A 17,983-nucleotide genomic window follows, 5' to 3' on the forward strand; every position below is an offset into this window, starting at 1 on the left:
GTGGTCCTGTCTGTTTTGTCTCACTATTTTTCAAAAAGGTGATGTCATGCTTCAGATGTCGGCAAGGTTTAGCTCAGAATCAGTTGGCATGATTAGCTCAGGGGCTGTGTTGTCAAATATGAGGATGCCACACCCACACTGTCCTGATGGAGCAGATTAGTCGAGCTAATCGATGATACATTCAGTCATTTGGATCAAAATCTTTAAACTGATGCTTACTTGTGATGAATATTTGACATTAAAGAGGAGTAATTGAAGTTGGAAGTTATCAGGGGCTTTTAAGCTGCTGTAATCAATAATTTTGTATTTATTTTTAAATAGAATTGAATACCTGTGAAAGGGCTTGCTCATACTCTGCAATTATCCTCAACTCTATGGAGCTTTTGAATGTGTTTTAGTTCTCATTTTTGGTTTTATGGTGGTTTAATCTCACTGCTGCAGACAGCTGCTCTCAGACAAAGCTAGTGACTAGCTTTTGAACATTTAGTTGCATGTTTTATAATTTCAGTCCAAACCTTTGAACTCTTTAGGTTTTTGCTTTTTCATACAGAGTGACTTGATGCGCGAATTTCAATGTATAGACATCTGTGTTTACTCTACAGATAGTGATACCCTTGTACTTGAAAAATGGTGCACCAATATCTGTGGGTGTTGACCAAACGGAATAAAACCATGAACTGATCTCTGCTTTTCTCACAGCTCTCCTTCTCTCCCCCACAGTGATGCTGTCACTCATGTGGTGTCTGAGGAAAGCCAGGCTTCATTTCTTTGGACGTGGCTAAAGGGATGCGGCCTGAAAAATCTACCTGTGATGCACATATTGAACATCAACTGGTTCACTGACAGCATGAGAGAGGGAAGACCTGTTGCTGTGGAGACCAGACACCGCATCCAGGTTTGTGTGTTTCACAGAAATATCTTGACAGATAGAGGTAGGCACTAGATGGCACTAGGAACCAAACGGGAAATGATGACTCGAGGAAACACCATCATGTAATACTTTTTGAAAATTCAAAATATATGCAACGTGAAGGTGTGCCTTGTATATTTTGCATTTTGGTACACGTATGCCTCTTCCTTCCCCTTGTAAACGTATGTCAACCATTTGACCAGGCGCTCTTAACAAGAGAATACTTCTAGCGCTCTGTCTCTGCTCATATTTCCACACTTCACCTCGCTTATAGCAAGAGAAACATCATCCAGATTGTGTGGGAGTGTCAAATGAACCCATCAGCTGGATGTCAGGGCTCAGAGCAGCCCACTAACAGAGACACATACACATGCTCACAGATGCACACATATTTTCCCATGTGAATGGCACTATGAAGGCTTGGCAGCATATGGGTCCAAAATAAAGAAATATGCTTTCTCCTTTTTCTTCCACAGCGGAGAGGGGGAAAAAAACACTCAAGTTTTGCCAGCTTTCCAGGCTGCATCTACGTTTCCTCCAAATGGATTGTGACTGTTAACGGTCACAATAAGATTGCTTGTGCTTCCATGTGAAACACCCCCCAGAAATCCTTTTGTCCTGCTCTAGCATTGTCTTTGTGGGGCGACGTATGCGTAGCACATCAGTGGCGCACTTTTAGTTGGCTGCATCATTAAGAGACAAGGCTAATGATGCCGTGCTGACATTTATTGACCCATCTCCCCAGGTAACAACAAGCCCACTTCTCTGCTTGTTTTGTGATGCAGCTCCTCTCTGAAGCAAATGAGGTAACGCGCAGTGGCATTTATGTGCGCGCAGCTTCCAGTAGATTGTTTTTTATGAGTGATAAATCCATTTAAGGAGCTATCATGTAAAGATAAAATATTCCCCAAACAAGCCACTTCTTGGGCACATTTGCCTGCGGCTCTTCATGATAGTCTGGAGATGCAATGTGTTTTACTATCATAAATATTCTACAGCAAGTCAGGGAGGAATTTTAAGTATTAAACCCACTGAAATGTAATATTTTCCATTCCTTCCAAGTGTGTGGAGAGGCTGTTTAGCCTGTTTAAGTGGAGATGTGGTAGGATGTGAGAATACTTTGCTTGAGAGGACTGAAAATGGAAGCGAACCCCAAGGATTCAGAGTTTGCATCTGGTTGGTGAACATGTGTTTGCCCTCAGTCTTAGGAGACAGGTGGCCTCTGTGTGTTTGTGGGTTAGTGAGTAGGTGCAGGGGCAAGTAGTTTCCCTGAAGAGGTGGAACCTGGGTAACCTTGGTCCTGTTCTGTGGTTTGAGAGGATTTCATTAACCCATCCGAGTAGGCTCCTCCGCCCATGTGACCGGCATTAACGTGGGGGGAAGAACAGGCCTGGAGTGTCTCTGTGGTTTCGAGCACACAAGTGGGCGAGGTCCTGAAACACGTACTCCTACCTCTTCATCTCTGCAGATGGTATGTGGAGAAATGAAGCAGTGTGTAGACTGCGCACATTAGTTTAGTTACATCGAAGCCATACAGCAAAGGTGGAGAGGACACTGGAGAGAAGGCCAGGAGGGGATATGCTGCCTCTGAGATCTGAGAACTTCCACACAGTGATAGGCCTGTATATTAACCCAGCCCAGATGGGGAAAACCAGCCTCTGCATGCTGATGCACAGACATTTGTCTCCATGGACCCACAATCCCATACTGGATTAAACAAACTGCAGCTGAGGTGGAAAAGTGATGGAGAACCCCCTGTTGTATTTAGAGGGAACGCAGTTAGGGAGTTTTCTGAGGCAGTTTTACTTTTGATTGGCAGAAAAATTGTGCCGTGAAATATATTCAAAGTTATTCATTTTTTTTTTGAGAACAGCTAAGGCTACTGGCAGAGAATAAATGATGAACATTTTTTGAATCCCTTACTGATTGATTCAGCCCAGCAGTGTGAGAGGTAGTAGCTCTTTTCATTATCTTTCTCAGACACCCCTGTTCCTCCTGCAGCATCAGTCCCCGTCAACACTGTGTGGTGACAATCTCTAAATCTTCCTCTTCCTCCTCTTCCTCCCCTCCCTCTATTACTCCCCCCAATACATGCATAATTTTATGGACACAATGTTCCCTTTTGTAATGTCTAATTGTCTGCAAGAATATTAATATTACATTAGTAATCCTTTTGACACATATATTACAAATGGAGAACCATTTCTTCATAGAATGAAAGGCAATTTACAGGAGGCAAATTGGATGATGGCAAGCAGATTTGTAATGCCACGGGTTAGGTAGCATAATGGATTTGGATGCCACCAGACTGTGAGATGAGTGTCATTAGCCTGTTGCCCTGGAGACACACAGTCATAAAAATAACTTCTCCAAGGCAAATGGCTACATTTTTATGTAATTCAATTTGAACTCTTGGCTCTGTGCTCATCAGGAATAGCCCTACACACATTTACACATTTAGCCTGTCGACCGTTTGAGCTCAGAAATGAAGACGATAAATGAATGTGTATGCGTGTGTTCCTGAGTCTCTGGATATTTTTGTACACAGGATACCTTGCCCACAATGCCAGAGGCTGCTACACCTACCCCAGTGGCCACAGTTTCTCAATACGCCTGCCAGAGACAGACCACCACAAAGAACAACAACAAGGTTTTCACAGTAAGAAACTGCCTCTCTAACCTCACTTTGGGCACAAGTGCACTTTCACATGCTCAGACATGTGTTTGTCACGTTTACTTTGCAATGTAAAAAGCTCCCTAATCTGTTCTGCTCTAATTGGATGGCTGGCTCGCCTCACTCACCAGCTCTCTGACACAACTCTCCTCAAAATACATTAACCTGCAAATGAGTAGCATCTGCAGCTGTTGAAGACGCAACAGCTGACATGTCCACGATCCCTGGCACGGGGGCTGGCACAGACACGCCCCGAGGCGCCGCACGCTACGCCAGGATGGGCAATGGACGTGACATTATTCTGAAGCAATGATGGATCTGTCCCTCTGCCATCTGGTGGGCAGAGTGGGAGGGAGGGCTGGGTAAAGTGGGTGACTGAGGATTTGACGCTCAGGATCCTCCACAGAATGGCAAAGTGGTTAATTGGCTTAGGTGTTGATGAGCGTGAAAGAAAGGGGAAATGATGCTGCACCGATAGTGGCAATTTAGCTGCAGGTGCAGAGAGAAACCAGCCAGAGAGCAGGAACAAGCCGGCATCGACGTGCGAACAAATCGCAGTGCCTTCTGTTAAAAACAAGCATTTTAAAAGCCTTACCTCTGGGCTCTGGACATTTTTCAATATTTTCTGACATTTCATAGGCCGAAATTAATAATCCTAAAAATAATTCATAATGAAATAATTGGCAGGTTAATCTATGATGAAAACAGTAATTACACTAAGTTTAATAGCACTGCTGTGACCTAAAGGAAATTGAGACTATATGCAAATACACACCATCGTTCATTTCCATGTGGTGATATGTCAACACTATCTGGATGCTATATTTGGCCCTGAATATGAATTTGGAAGTCTGAGATGTGCAATACGACTGTGAAGTAACTGGCAAACCTGTGTGTGTGTTTGTGTGGGAGTGTGGAGACCCACTGATGAGCTTCAGTAAGACCTATTAAGCACAGCTTACTGAGGGCCTGTGAGGCATCTGCTGCATAATGACTCTTTACTTTCTGGTGACGTTAAATGTACATAATGGATGCACACATATGTACAGATATCCACCTATGGGTGCTTGCGTACACATCTTGAGACTCTCACAAGCAGACACGCGTGTTCGTCTCCATGGATGGGCAGGTACAGATGTGCACACCCACACATGTCTCACCTGGGGAGGGCTGCTGTTCAATTTCTTATCCCCCGTTTCTTTCCAGGGCATTAACTCCATAATTAGCAATCCCACTCAATTTCCCTATCCCCATGATTAACTCATTATCTCTGCATAAAGCCACATCAAAGGAGCTTTTCTGATTAGAGTGAAAGGTTGTTCTAGCTGTGGACCTGAGAGAGACTCAGATAAAACACTTCACTGAGCCACACAAAACGCAGTTACTTTAACTATCCGAGATAGTCAGAAATAAATAAGTGTCGCCTTGCCCTTTGACTGTAAACCAAGTCCCTGTTGAGAAATAAGAGCCAGCCAGCCAACGGACGTAGGATATGATACTATAGTGTGGCAGTACTAATGAGGGGCAAACTATTGATTAACAATGATAAAGCTGTCCTTGATCTGTCCTGCTGCATTCCTAGTGGAAAAGGACAGTAATGATGTAATCCCTGTGAATGCATATGTCTAAAGAAAAAGCTTTTGTGGGTATGAGAGACTCGAAACTGTGTATGCTCGTGAGTGCATATGTCTGTCTATATAATTCCTGTTCAGAAAAGGGTATGTGCACTTCATACATCTTTGTATTTATGTGCAGTATGTGCTTGTATTTTTTGTGATGCAGTGGCACATTCAAGAGGTTGTTTTCTCCTCAATTACGATGATTTTTGCAAGTCAAATCCTAACTGATGTGGCGAAAAGAAGTTCTTCTTTGCTCTTCAAATAAAAACTCCTTCATTGGCGTACATCTTCTGCTACTGAGAATGGAATGAATGACATTTAAAGATGTGAAGTGAATAACTCGGAAAATCTTGTTTCAGTGCCATGTTCTGCTGGGAAACCTTGTGTCCTGGCATTCATGTGGATGATACTTTGACACATACCACCTACCTAAATGTTGTTGCAAACCAAGCACAGCCTTCCGTGGAAATGACACTCCCTGAAGGCAGCAACCTCCCCCAGCAGTGTAATGTGGCATACAACACTGCAGAAACTCAAGAACAGGTCCAAGAATACAGCAGAGAACCCAAACGTCCAAACTCCCTGTATCCCAAAGCATTGGTGGGATGTGAAGTTTGATCTATAGACCCCACCCTGCAACCCACAGAATCCAAATTCCCAGTGCTAGGCTCTACAGAACATCCCCAGAAGTGCCGTGGTAATGTCCTGACAAGTCAGAGCTGTTTTGACTGCACAAGGTGGATCTACACGAGGTGGCTTTAATGCTGATCAATATACAGTGCATTTCCGACAGATAATTCTCGATAAGTCCGTAAGGATTTGTAGCATGATCGCAATCATGTAATCATCAGCAGACGACTAATGTAGTGTTCACTTGTAGTCATAGTTACAGTGACTCTGTGCTGCTATCTCCCAATGATACAGAAATCTTTAACAAATCCGTGAATCCAGAGAGTAAGCCAGATTACTGCCAAATTTTATCACGTGGTCCTTGTCATTTCTGACCTTCCCTGAAAATTTCATCCAAATCCTTTATTCTATTTTGAGTAATGTCGCGCTCAGAAAGACAGACGGACAAACGTATGCCGATCATCACAATAACTCCACCCTGTTCCTTGGCGGAGTAATAAAAAAGAGATACAATTACATGCATTGATCAAACATATCAACCCCCCCACCCGCCAAATTATTCCAATTGTTGGTTGGGATCAAGTTAGTGAGTTATAGTCTGTTTCAGTTCACTGTATCTGGAAAAAAAGGGGGGAACATTTCTACCCTATTGGATGCTGCAGAGGACCACTGTTTACATGTCCGTGGGTTCTTCCACCACACATGACAAATCCTTTCTTGTAACATAGTAAATGAACGGCTCCCATATCTGATGAAAACGTTGTTGTTGGTGTCTTATTGTATAATTTTCTTTAAGGGGAGGGTTGAAGAGAGCTGCTTACTCTTGGTTTCTGATGTTTTCCATGAGAGGGCTACTACTCTCTTTGCCATTAATATGCTTAAATCTACACATACCCTCCTTTCAATAACAAAAATCATATACAGCTGACTGTTAAACTGATATGTTGCGACATTATTCTCTGAGTCCCTACAGGCAGTCCATGCGGCTGCAACATGGAGTAGAAGTCCAGTATGTTTTTGGTACATGCACTGCTGTGTGTCATGGCTGGCCAGTACCACTGTCACCTAGCAACCACAACCACACAAGCTCCAAAAAAAGAAAAGAAAGAAAAAAGGCCTTCTCGTCCAATACTCGCACATGGCTCACAAATCTGTACTCCACTATTGCAGCTTGAATAAAAATAATCGTTAGCCATAAATAACCGGATTTAGTTCAAGGACCTTGTAGCTTTAAAGTGTCTGTAGCCATGATTTCTTGGTCTGTATCTTTTCCAGACTCTCTGGGTTGTGGATGACAAACAATGTATATGTTTAAATAATCTTCTTTAATCACCATCACAGCTGGGCAGTATACACTTTACCTTATTCTCTACAGCACAGGGGGGGTTGTAATAAGCTTGGTACATATGTTACATACATAAAATTTCATATGAATTTGTAAAGTGCTGGAATAAAGTATTAAATAAGAATGAAGGTAATAAATGTAACTGTGCAAACTCCTGCAATAATAATGCACTTTGTAAACAACATAGATTAATGTGGTGAAACTGCAAAAATTTCATCAACTCCAAAAATGTAGTGTGTGCAATAACCAGGATTGCACGTCTACCAGCAGAACTGGAAGCTGGAGGATCTTGATGACCCCCGAGCTCTCTAGAGGTAGCGTTTTATGTTTCTAACTGCACAGTGAATACAAATGAGGGAGCCTTAAACTTCGTATAAAAGTGGTGATCATTTTTCCCTTTCAGAGATGTATTCAGCAGGAGCACCAGCAGGTCAGTCAGTCAAACTGGAATCTCTCAGCTCAGTTAAATGAAGCTCTCTTGACTTGGGTATTACGAAAATTGCTAGAAAACATGGACCGAGGTCTCTTTAAAAACCATGAAAACTTTCTAAAAATCCAACGTAACATTTGACACAATGCAGCATAGACTTTCTCTGCTTTAGGTGTTTATTCACTCTGTCCACACAAGACGATTCACTTGTTAAAAACTGCAAAACTGCGCCATGTCCTTTAACTAATCATTCTACTTTCACATGCCTCTTTGGAAGCACCGTCTCTCATGAGGCGTGGGTGACTATAGGTTAAATCTTGCCGGCTTCACAAAAGGAAGTGAGACAGCCGGTGAATTGACTGCATGGATTTTGAGATATTGCGCCTCCTCTTGGCTCTGTTGCCAATTTGTCCCAGTGGTCACTCACAGTGTTACAATGGCAACATCTCCTGCAGCCAACACAGGAATCAGCAATGAGGGTGGCCACACAAAATCCCTCTTTTTGTTACTAAAGACCCATGCTCTGTGGGACCAGAAAAACTAGCAAAACTGAACAACAACTGGTGCAAAGTGCCTTTTCCCAATAGAGCACCATTACAAGCTGTTAATTAAGGCTTGAGATGTGCCACGTGCATATACATGAATATACACTACACACCTTCTCATTTAAAAGGATTTTCTTTATTTTATGACGATTTCCATTGTAGATTCTCACTGAAGGCCTCGATACCATGAATGAACACATATGGAATTATGTTGTGAACAATAAAGTGTGAAATAGGTCAAAACATGTTCTATATTTAAGATTCTTCAAAATAGCCACCCTTTGCTTTGATTACTGCTTTGCACACTCTTGGCATTCTCTCCATGAGCTCCATGAGGTAGAACCTGAAATGGTTTTCACTTCACACGTGTGCCTTGTCAAGGTTAATTTGTGGAATTTCTTGCCTTCTTCAGGGGGTTGGGACCATCATTTGTGTTGTGCAGAAGTCAGGTTGGTACACAGCTGACAGTCCTATTCGACAACTGAACCATGAATCAACCAGCTAAGTAAAGAAAAATGACAGTCCATCATTACTGTAAAAACTGAAGGTCAGTTAGTCCGGAAAATTGCAAAAACTTTACATCTATCCACAAGTGCTGTCGCAAAAACCATCAAGCTCTACGATGAAACTGGCTCACGAGGACCGCCCCAGGAAAGGAAACTAAGAGTTACCTCTACTGCTGAGGATAAATTTATCCAAGTCACCCGCTTCAGAAATGACAAGTTAACAGCACTTCAGATTAGAACCCAGATAAATACCGCACAGAGTTCTAGTAGCAGAGTCATCTCTTCATCTACTGTTGAGAGGAGACTGCATCAGTCAGGCCTTTATGGTCAAATAGCTGCTAAGAAACCACTACTAAGGAAAAGCAACAAGCAGAAGAGATTTATTTGGGCCAAGAAACACAAGGAATGGACATGAGACCAGTGGAAATCTGGGCTCTGGTCTGATGAGTCCAAATCTGAGATCTTTGGTTCCACCTGCCGTGTCTTTGTGCGACACAAAAAAGGTGAATGGATGGTCTCTACATTCATGATTCCCACCGTGAAACACGGAGAAGGAGGTGTAATGTGGTGGGGGTGCATTGCTGGTGACACTGTTGGGGATTTATTCAAAATTAAAGGCACACTGAACCAGCATGGCTAGCATCCTGCAGCAACATGCCATCTCATTTGGTCTGCGTTTAGTTGGACCATCATTTATTTTTCAACAGGACAATGACCCCAAACACACCTCCAGGCTGTGGAAAGGCTGTTTGACCAAGAAGGAGAGTGATGGAGTGCTGCATCAGATGACCTCACCTCCACAGTCACCTGACCTAAACCTAGTCATAAATGGTTTGGGATGAGTTGAACTGCACAGTGAAGGTAAAAGGGTCAACAAGTGTTTAGCATCTCTGGGAATTCTTTCAAGACTGTTGGAAAACCATTTCAGGTGACGACCTCATGGAGCTGATGTAGAGAATGCCAAGAGTGTGCAAAGCAGTAATCAAAGCAAAGGGTGTTTTTTTTTGTTTTTTTTTGTTTTTTTTTTGCAGAATCCAAAATATAAAACCTGTTTTGACTTATTTCACACTTTTTTGCTTACTCCATGATTCCATGTGTGTTCATTCATCATTTGATGCCTTCAGTGAGAATCTACAATGTAAATAGTCATGAAAATAAAGAAAAAACATTAAATGAGAAGGAGTGTCCAAATTTTGGGCTGTACTGTATATGTGCAGTGAGCTGCACAGTGCAGAAGCAAACCTAAAAGCTGCAAAACCTTTTGGCTTATGTGCTTGGTGAGCAAATGATGTTCAATAACCAATGTTACAATACAACTACTAACAGATCTGAGTGTCGCAAAAGCTTTCAGAAGTCACCGCACTATCAGAAATTTAACTAAGAATGAGAGATTTGAGAAAGTGCTTTTCATTTTTGCAGCTAGAGCCCTATTGGTATGGGACTAGTGTTACCTGAGGACCTCATGTGATTTACAAATTAATCTCTATATCGGTGTTTCAGGCAGCGCATTAACGTAGGATAAACAAAGTTTGTGTTGTACTTGAATTTACTGAAATTATCATTGGATATCATAATAACAGACTGCCACTTAATACCTGTTATGTCTGTTGGACCAAGTGTTCCTTATGTCATGCTGCCATGCATATCATCCATCTAAACATCCTTCAAGGTTTTGCTGTTCTGATAGATTTGAGCGGGATCTTTCTATGAATGGATCTCAATGCTGTGTGTTGACATGAGTCTCCTGAATTTGCTGTCTAAGGTTTCATTTGTAATTTCTATGACTGCCTCCATAATTCTTCAGGGGCAAAGAGGCAGAGGAAAGGTGCAATGAAAACAAAAAAGCTTGAAAAAATTATCCCAAATCACAGAGATGTTGATTCACAGAGGACTAATATTTTTAAGGGACCTCTATGTTAGGGGGAATATGGTAGGTTATGTTGTGGTGGAATTTTAACTTTACAAATTACAGACATGACAGATTTACACGTTATTAAAACACAGGTGATTCTTACAGTTGCCATGAATAACTAAAGGTTCATGGTTAATACTAGTCTTGTGTGAATAGAGCTTAATTTCTGCAAGAAAGCAAATATTTCCCAAACTCCCAGACTATTCCTTTAACTGCTGCTACAGAGGATGAGGCACACTGTGGACTCAGTGGAAGAGAATAGAACACTATTGATTGTATATAAAGGCAAATTAACCTTCTGTGACACCACCCATTGGTTTTCTGAACAGCACTGTTGACGACCAGCGCAGCGACTCACCAATCACAATCACCAAACATGAGAAAAGAGAGTGTACCTGTATGTCACCAAGCAGCCACGCTTTAACTTTAAGCCTTAACAAAATTTACATGAGTGACTTCTATCAAACGTCTGCTCCTGTACAGTTGCCATGAACGTAGAAATAAATCATAAAGATCAAAGCAGTTTTTTTTGTACCAGGCTGTAAACAGGTTTAGTTACACTGTAAAGTTGGATCTTTTAGCATGGGGTTCCATAGGGATTGACTCACTTTTTGAATCAGCCTCAGGTGGGCATTTGAGGAACTGCAGTTTTTGGCACTTCTGCTTTGACCTTATTTTTCAGCCTTGAGAATCAACGTTTGCATAATGCAATAATAAAATGAGGGCTGCATAGTAGTTAGCACTTTCGCAATGCAGCAAGAAGATCCCTGGTTCAAATCCCGGCCTGAGCCTGGGATGTTTCTGCATGGAGTTTGCATGTTCTCCCTGTGCATGCGTGGGTTTTCTCCGGGTACTCCGGTTTCCTCCCACAGTCCAAAAATATGCTGAGGTTAATTGGTTACTCTAAATTACCTGTAGGTGTGAATGTGTGTGTGATTGTTTGTCTGTATATGTAGCCCTGCAACAGACTGGCGATCTGTCCAGGGTGTCCCCTGCCTTCGCCCGAGTCAGCTGGGATAGGCTCCAGCACCCCCTGCGTCCCTAGTGAGGATAAAGCGGTGTATAGAGAATGAATGGATAGAATAATAAAATGAGAAAAGCACTCAGAGAGTGCAGTACTTCACCAAGGCTGTTCATTTCCCCATATAACATTGTCAGAAATGCAGCATTTTCTTTGATAAATTTAGCATTTGTTTATTAGTTATTGATGATCAGAAATCATGGCGACATAGCAACCCAGTCTCACATCAAATTGTGACATAGTCACGTTTGTCCACAATGCAAAACGTTACAATCTCACAATTTTGGCCTGAAAATTGTGAGATGCTCACGTTTTTTCCCGCAATTCTTTTCTATGGGTCTGACGAAGGGTCATGTGACTGCTTGCTGCAGGCTTCTCAAAATGAAAACATGGCGGCTATTCCTTTTATTTTCCGTGGAAAATGCATTATTTTAAGATAGTTCGGACAGAAAAACATTTTGATGACATTTTTAGCGAGAAATATATATAACACTTTCACATTATCCATTCAGTTATTGGAAATGATCTTTGGTTTGGTTTGTTTTTACGCTGAATTTCACTTCACGGCATTAAATTGTGACAGTGTCACATTTTGTGCGTTATGTTGGTTGATTAGGACGCTGCCAAAAATGAAAACAAGCGGTGTGTTTATTTTTGTATTGTTGCATTGTGTAATTTTTTGAGTTGTTAAATCATTTATGTAACGCTTGGTGATTACTGCTAGTTACTGAGATGTCTTCCCCGGCCTTTCATTAGTTGACGCGCTTCGCTCCCTTGTTAACAAGTTGCATTTCGATGATCCACAAGTCGCTCGTTGTCAATGCAAACAACCGTATTTATTTCCATGAACGTGCTTTTGTTCATTTGTTGAGCTCATCCATACACCAGTCAGCGCACAGCGATCTAAAAACTTTATTCCTGCCCACAACAAGATCCCCCTCTCTTTCTTTAGCCCGTGGAAGCGTCCATAGCAACCACCATAGCAACGGTGGGAAAGGTAACAATTCCACTCCGAGACGTGAAAGATTCATCGTAATAACAAACCAGAGATCATACACAAGAACTGAACGAATATTGTGAAATTAAAATGTATATTTTTTGTGTCGCTGTAATGCCTGAGGCTTTGCTGCTGTCCGCTTTCTGACCGTGGTCGGCAAAATACAGGGGAGAACGACGTGCAGAACCTGCTGCACCTTTCTTCTTCGGTGGTGTCTGTGTAAAACAATGTCCAACATGCAAACAGCACACCTAGCGCCATGAAGCACAAAATGCAGGTGTAAATCAATGACATCTTACAATTACAATGTCCTGTCTTTTAACTAATAAAGACACATATATAAAGAACTTTACATAAGTTTGTTTGTTTGTTTTATTAAGATCCCCTATCAGCTTTTGCAAAGCAGCAGCTATTCTTCCTGGGGTCTTCATAATTTCATTTGTGGCAACACCAAAAAGCAACATGTACACAAAATACATACAAATCAAATTACAAAATACATAAACAATACATACAAAAATGCACGTATACAATACAAATAACATACATATACAAAACCTGTACTAACCAAAAGCATACAACACATAATACTCCCACCTTGAATTATAAAAATAAACTTTTCTTCTTCAAAGATATCATGACCTAACAGTAATAATTAAAGAATAATCTACCTCAGAAACCAACCATAACATAAATCACATAAACAGTGACATTACAGTCACTACATTTAAGTTTAAGATTTAATTTAATGAATGATTGTATTTTACAAATTTCTATTCCCAAGCAACCCACTAAACTAATAACTAAAATTTTGTGCTACATAATGCTCTTTTAGTTTAATTTTAAAGTTTTCAATATTCCCCATTTTTGAGACAATCCGGATGTTATCACTCGCTCCCGAAAAAAGCATCATTTTTTAAAAAATATTTTGGATTTCGATTAATTAGACAATGAACAAATTGACGTAATTTCCTGGTGGGTGTGTTTATGCAGCCTATTAAACACTTTTTTCCCTTTGAAATAAAGTACAATCCATACATCATGGTCCGGTGTTCATTGTTTGTTTTGTTCACTGACATAGTGCAATAAAGTTTTGTTTTTTAAACCATCCAGTACCGTAATGAATATTGAATGAATATGGCATCTTGCTTACATCTCTAATTAAGGAGCAAGAAATTTACTGACGTTGATTTATGATTCAAGACAAGCAGAGGACACACTGTGTGCACCTTTAATGTCCAAAAGACCAATTAAGGTCAAAATCTCACAGATTCTTTGACCGATTTGGACCAACCTGCACATGTTTGATATTGGGTCCTAAAGCAATATGGTGTACGTTTTCAGACCACCAGGACCTACAACGGCAAAATAGGAGCAAAGAAGACACTGGAACAGGTGCCTTTGTTAAAATGAATGAGAAACAGTGTGAGAACATCAATCAAAGTGCACCAAAGTGCATAAAGTCATAGAACAGGGTGTGCTGAATGCTCTGGGAGCAAGTCTGCAGTGAAAACACCTTTGAAGGGGTCAAGGGTCACTAAATCTGAAGACTTCAAATGAAGGAGACATTTTGTGCAACATATCAAGTATCATAAAAGTCATTCCCAGTGGAATTCAAGTCTGATATTGTGTGGGACTATTCAGAGCAGTCACATGAAGCACCGTACCTGTTTTCAAGGGTCGAGCTCCATGGGAACCTGCTTTTTTCAGCAGTGAGGCCTGCTAGTAGTGATGAAGCCTGAGGCCTTCAAACATGTAAAAATCATTCCTGCTCGGTCATTTTTGGGTCTAGTGACACCAAATCGGACACGCTCCTACTAAACCACCTCCTGACCTTGCATATTTTTTTTCAGAGAGTTAGCTCAAAAGGGGCCCGACCACGGTCCTGTTTCTGACTCTACGGTTAACCCTTTCATGTCCAAATGCTTCAAAACGGGCTAAAAAGGTCAAAATCTCACACATTCCTTAACCAATTTGGACCAAACTGCACAGGTTCTAGATATAGAGGCTAATGTGAATGCTCATGCACGTTTCAGACCTCCAGGGGCCCTGAAGAAGGAAAGAGGGCCAAAAAAACACGTTTTTCAATAGTTGTCCCTCTTTTGCTCTCATTTCTCTTCTGTTACACTCAGAGAGCTGAAACCTGGGATCTGGTACCTCTGAAACATCTAAAATCTAAATCCACTGGAACTGTTTTGCTAGCCCCTCCCAAACCGGAAGTAGCTCCAGGAATGACCTAGAGATTTGTGCTTCAAATCAATTGTTCACCAAGGTCACCTGAATCACCCCTAAAAGTTTCAGCTCATTTGATGCAAAAATTACTAATTTATGGTGCTTCAATGTCCAAAAATGTGACATTTTGACCCTGCGCCAGGGGTCACAGGAAGGTCATAGAGACTTCAAACCACCACAGTTCAGCTCCAAATATAGCCTAGTATAACATAGTAAAAGATCAGCCCCAGGGTCCCACTAGAAAAATCTGACCAAGTGTTCATGTTGGAAAATCAGGTCTTGTTAGACTTATTGACCCTGAGAGCCTTCTGCCAGTGGAATTTGACCCTCACCCTCATTTTTTACCCGAACGGGACAAAATTTTAACCACAAGTACTAGGGCCCCCTGTGAGTCGGTATACACAATATCAGCCTCCTAGATCAACAGGGGGCCAGATGGTACCATGTTGAAGTTTGGAAGTGTGCCCCTTTAAAGTCCAAAAGGCCAATTAAGGTCAAAATCTCACAGATTCTTTTACCGATTTGGACCAGCCTGCACATGCTTGATATTGGGTCCTAAAGAAATACTGGTGTACGGTTTCAGACCATCAGGACCTACAACGGCAAAACAGGAGCAAAAAAGACTGCTGTAAACTTGGACATTTTAACGCAGGGATCCATAGAGATTAACTCGTTTTTGAAGCAGCTTCAAGCAGACGTTTGACAAACTGTAATTTTCTGCATTTCCATGTTGCCTTTATTGTTCATTCAAAGAGTTTGCTGTTTGGTTGCAGCACAATTTCCTTGCAGTCATTGTACAAGTGGAAAAGAATATTCCATCACTGAAAAATCTTTGTTTTATTCATCATAACATCTCAGCATTCAGTCATCATTTTATCATTAATTTTCTTTGGTGCACCTCACTGTGCTGCGCTGACTGACTCTGAAAAGAACACTTTGCCCACACACACAAAACTTATGTCTGTTTGTGTGAAACTTTATTCATTACCTTTTTTTGGCTACTTTATTGTGTCTTTAGCGTGTTTATGGTTCCTTATATATAAAGAGTCTGTATATTTCGTAATAATGAGGAGAGTAATAATTATATTTTTCTCTGTAGATGTTGTGTTATTTGTTGTTGCTGTAGTTGTGTTGCTATGCTGGTGTGTCATTAACTCCCTGAAGTAGTTTCTAGTTGCTCCAGTCGTATTTTAAATCCCCCTGGGCTCATTGTTTTTACTGCAATATAAAGTTGTGTGCCTCTATGAAAACAGCACAACCATGGATAGAAGTACAGAGAACTGAAAAAATGCACTTTGGTTTTTTTTGGCCCTCATTCCTTCTTCAGGGCCCCTGGAGGTCTGAAACGTGCATGAGCATTCACATTAGCCTCTATATCTAGAACCTGTGCAGTTTGGTCCAAATTGGTTAAGGATGTGCGAGATTTTGACCTTTTTAGCCCGTTTTGAAGCATTTGGACATGAAAGGGTTAACCGTAGAGTCAGAAACAGGACCGTGGTCGGGCCCCTTTTGAGCTAACTCTCTGAAAAAACATATGCAAGGTCAGGAGGTGGTTTAGTAGGAGCGTGTCCGATTTGGTGTCACTAGACCCAAAAATGACCGAGCAGGAATGATTTTTACATGTTTGAAGGCCTCAGGCTTCATCACTACTAGCAGGCCTCACTGCTGAAAAAAGCAGGTTCCCATGGAGCTCGACCCTTGAAAACAGGTACGGTGCTTCATGTGACTGCTCTGAATAGTCCCACACAATATCAGACTTGAATTCCACTGGGAATGACTTTTATGATACTTGATATGTTGCACAAAATGTCTCCTTCATTTGAAGTCTTCAGATTTAGTGACCCTTGACCCCTTCAAAGGTGTTTTCACTGCAGACTTGCTCCCAGAGCATTCAGCACACCCTGTTCTATGACTTTATGCACTTTGGTGCACTTTGATTGATGTTCTCACACTGTTTCTCATTCATTTTAACAAAGGCACCTGTTCCAGTGTCTTCTTTGCTCCTATTTTGCCGTTGTAGGTCCTAGTGGTCTGAAAACGTACACCATATTGCTTTAGGACCCAATATCAAACATGTGCAGGTTGGTCCAAATCGGTCAAAGAATCTGTGAGATTTTGACCTTAATTGGCCTTTTGGACATTAAAGGGGCACACAGTGTGTCCTCTGCTTGTCTTGAATCATAAATCAACGTCAGTAAATTTCTTGCTCCTTAATTAGAGATGTAAGCAAGATGCCATATTCATTCAATATTCATTACGGTACTGGATGGTTTAAAAAACAAAACTTTATTGCACTATGTCAGTGAACAAAACAAACAATGAACACTGGACCATGATGTATGGATTGTACTTTATTTCAAAGGGAAAAAAGTGTTTAATAGGCTGCATAAACACACCCACCAGGAAATTACGTCAATTTGTTCATTGTCTAATTAATCGAAATCCAAAATATTTTTTAAAAAATGATGCTTTTTTCGGGAGCGAGTGATAACATCTGGATTTTCTCAAAAATGGGGAATATTGAAAACTTTAAAATTAAACTAAAAGAGCATTGTGTAGCACAAAATTTTAGTTATTAGTTTAGTGGGTTGCTTGGGAATAGAAATTTGTAAAATACAATCATTCATTAAATTAAATCTTAAACTTAAATGTAGTGACTGTAATGTCACTGTTTATGTGATTTATGTTATGGTTGGTTTCTGAGGTAGATTATTCTTTAATTATTACTGTTAGGTCATGATATCTTTGAAGAAGAAAAGTTTATTTTTATAATTCAAGGTGGGAGTATTATGTGTTGTATGCTTTTGGTTAGTACAGGTTTTGTATATGTATGTTATTTGTATTGTATACGTGCATTTTTGTATGTATTGTTTATGTATTTTGTAATTTGATTTGTATGTATTTTGTGTACATGTTGCTTTTTGGTGTTGTCACAAATGAAATTATGAAGACCCCAGGAAGAATAGCTGCTTTGCAAAAGCTGATAGGGGATCTTAATAAAACAAACAAACAAACTTATGTAAAGTTCTTTATATATGTGTCTTTATTAGTTAAAAGACAGGACATTGTAATTGTAAGATGTCATTGATTTACACCTGCATTTTGTGCTTCATGGCGCTAGGTGTGCTGTTTGCATGTTGGACATTGTTTTACACAGACACC

The 17,983-nt window shown here is 40.8% G+C and overlaps 1 protein-coding gene across 1 annotated transcript in view; it reads left to right on the top strand.

Moving 5' to 3' along the window:
- Nucleotides 1–17,983, top strand: part of dntt (deoxynucleotidyltransferase, terminal) — a 123,779-nt gene that overhangs the window by 7,632 nt on the left and 98,164 nt on the right. Inside the window, exons 2-3 of the mRNA XM_022217234.2 lie at nucleotides 721–895; nucleotides 3,459–3,569. Coding sequence (XP_022072926.2) covers nucleotides 721–895; nucleotides 3,459–3,569 — 286 coding nt within the window. The remainder of the gene's footprint in view (nucleotides 1–720; nucleotides 896–3,458; nucleotides 3,570–17,983) is intronic.

Source organism: Acanthochromis polyacanthus, chromosome 15 (assembly GCF_021347895.1).
Source record: "Acanthochromis polyacanthus isolate Apoly-LR-REF ecotype Palm Island chromosome 15, KAUST_Apoly_ChrSc, whole genome shotgun sequence".
Classification (NCBI taxonomy): domain Eukaryota; kingdom Metazoa; phylum Chordata; class Actinopteri; family Pomacentridae; genus Acanthochromis; species Acanthochromis polyacanthus.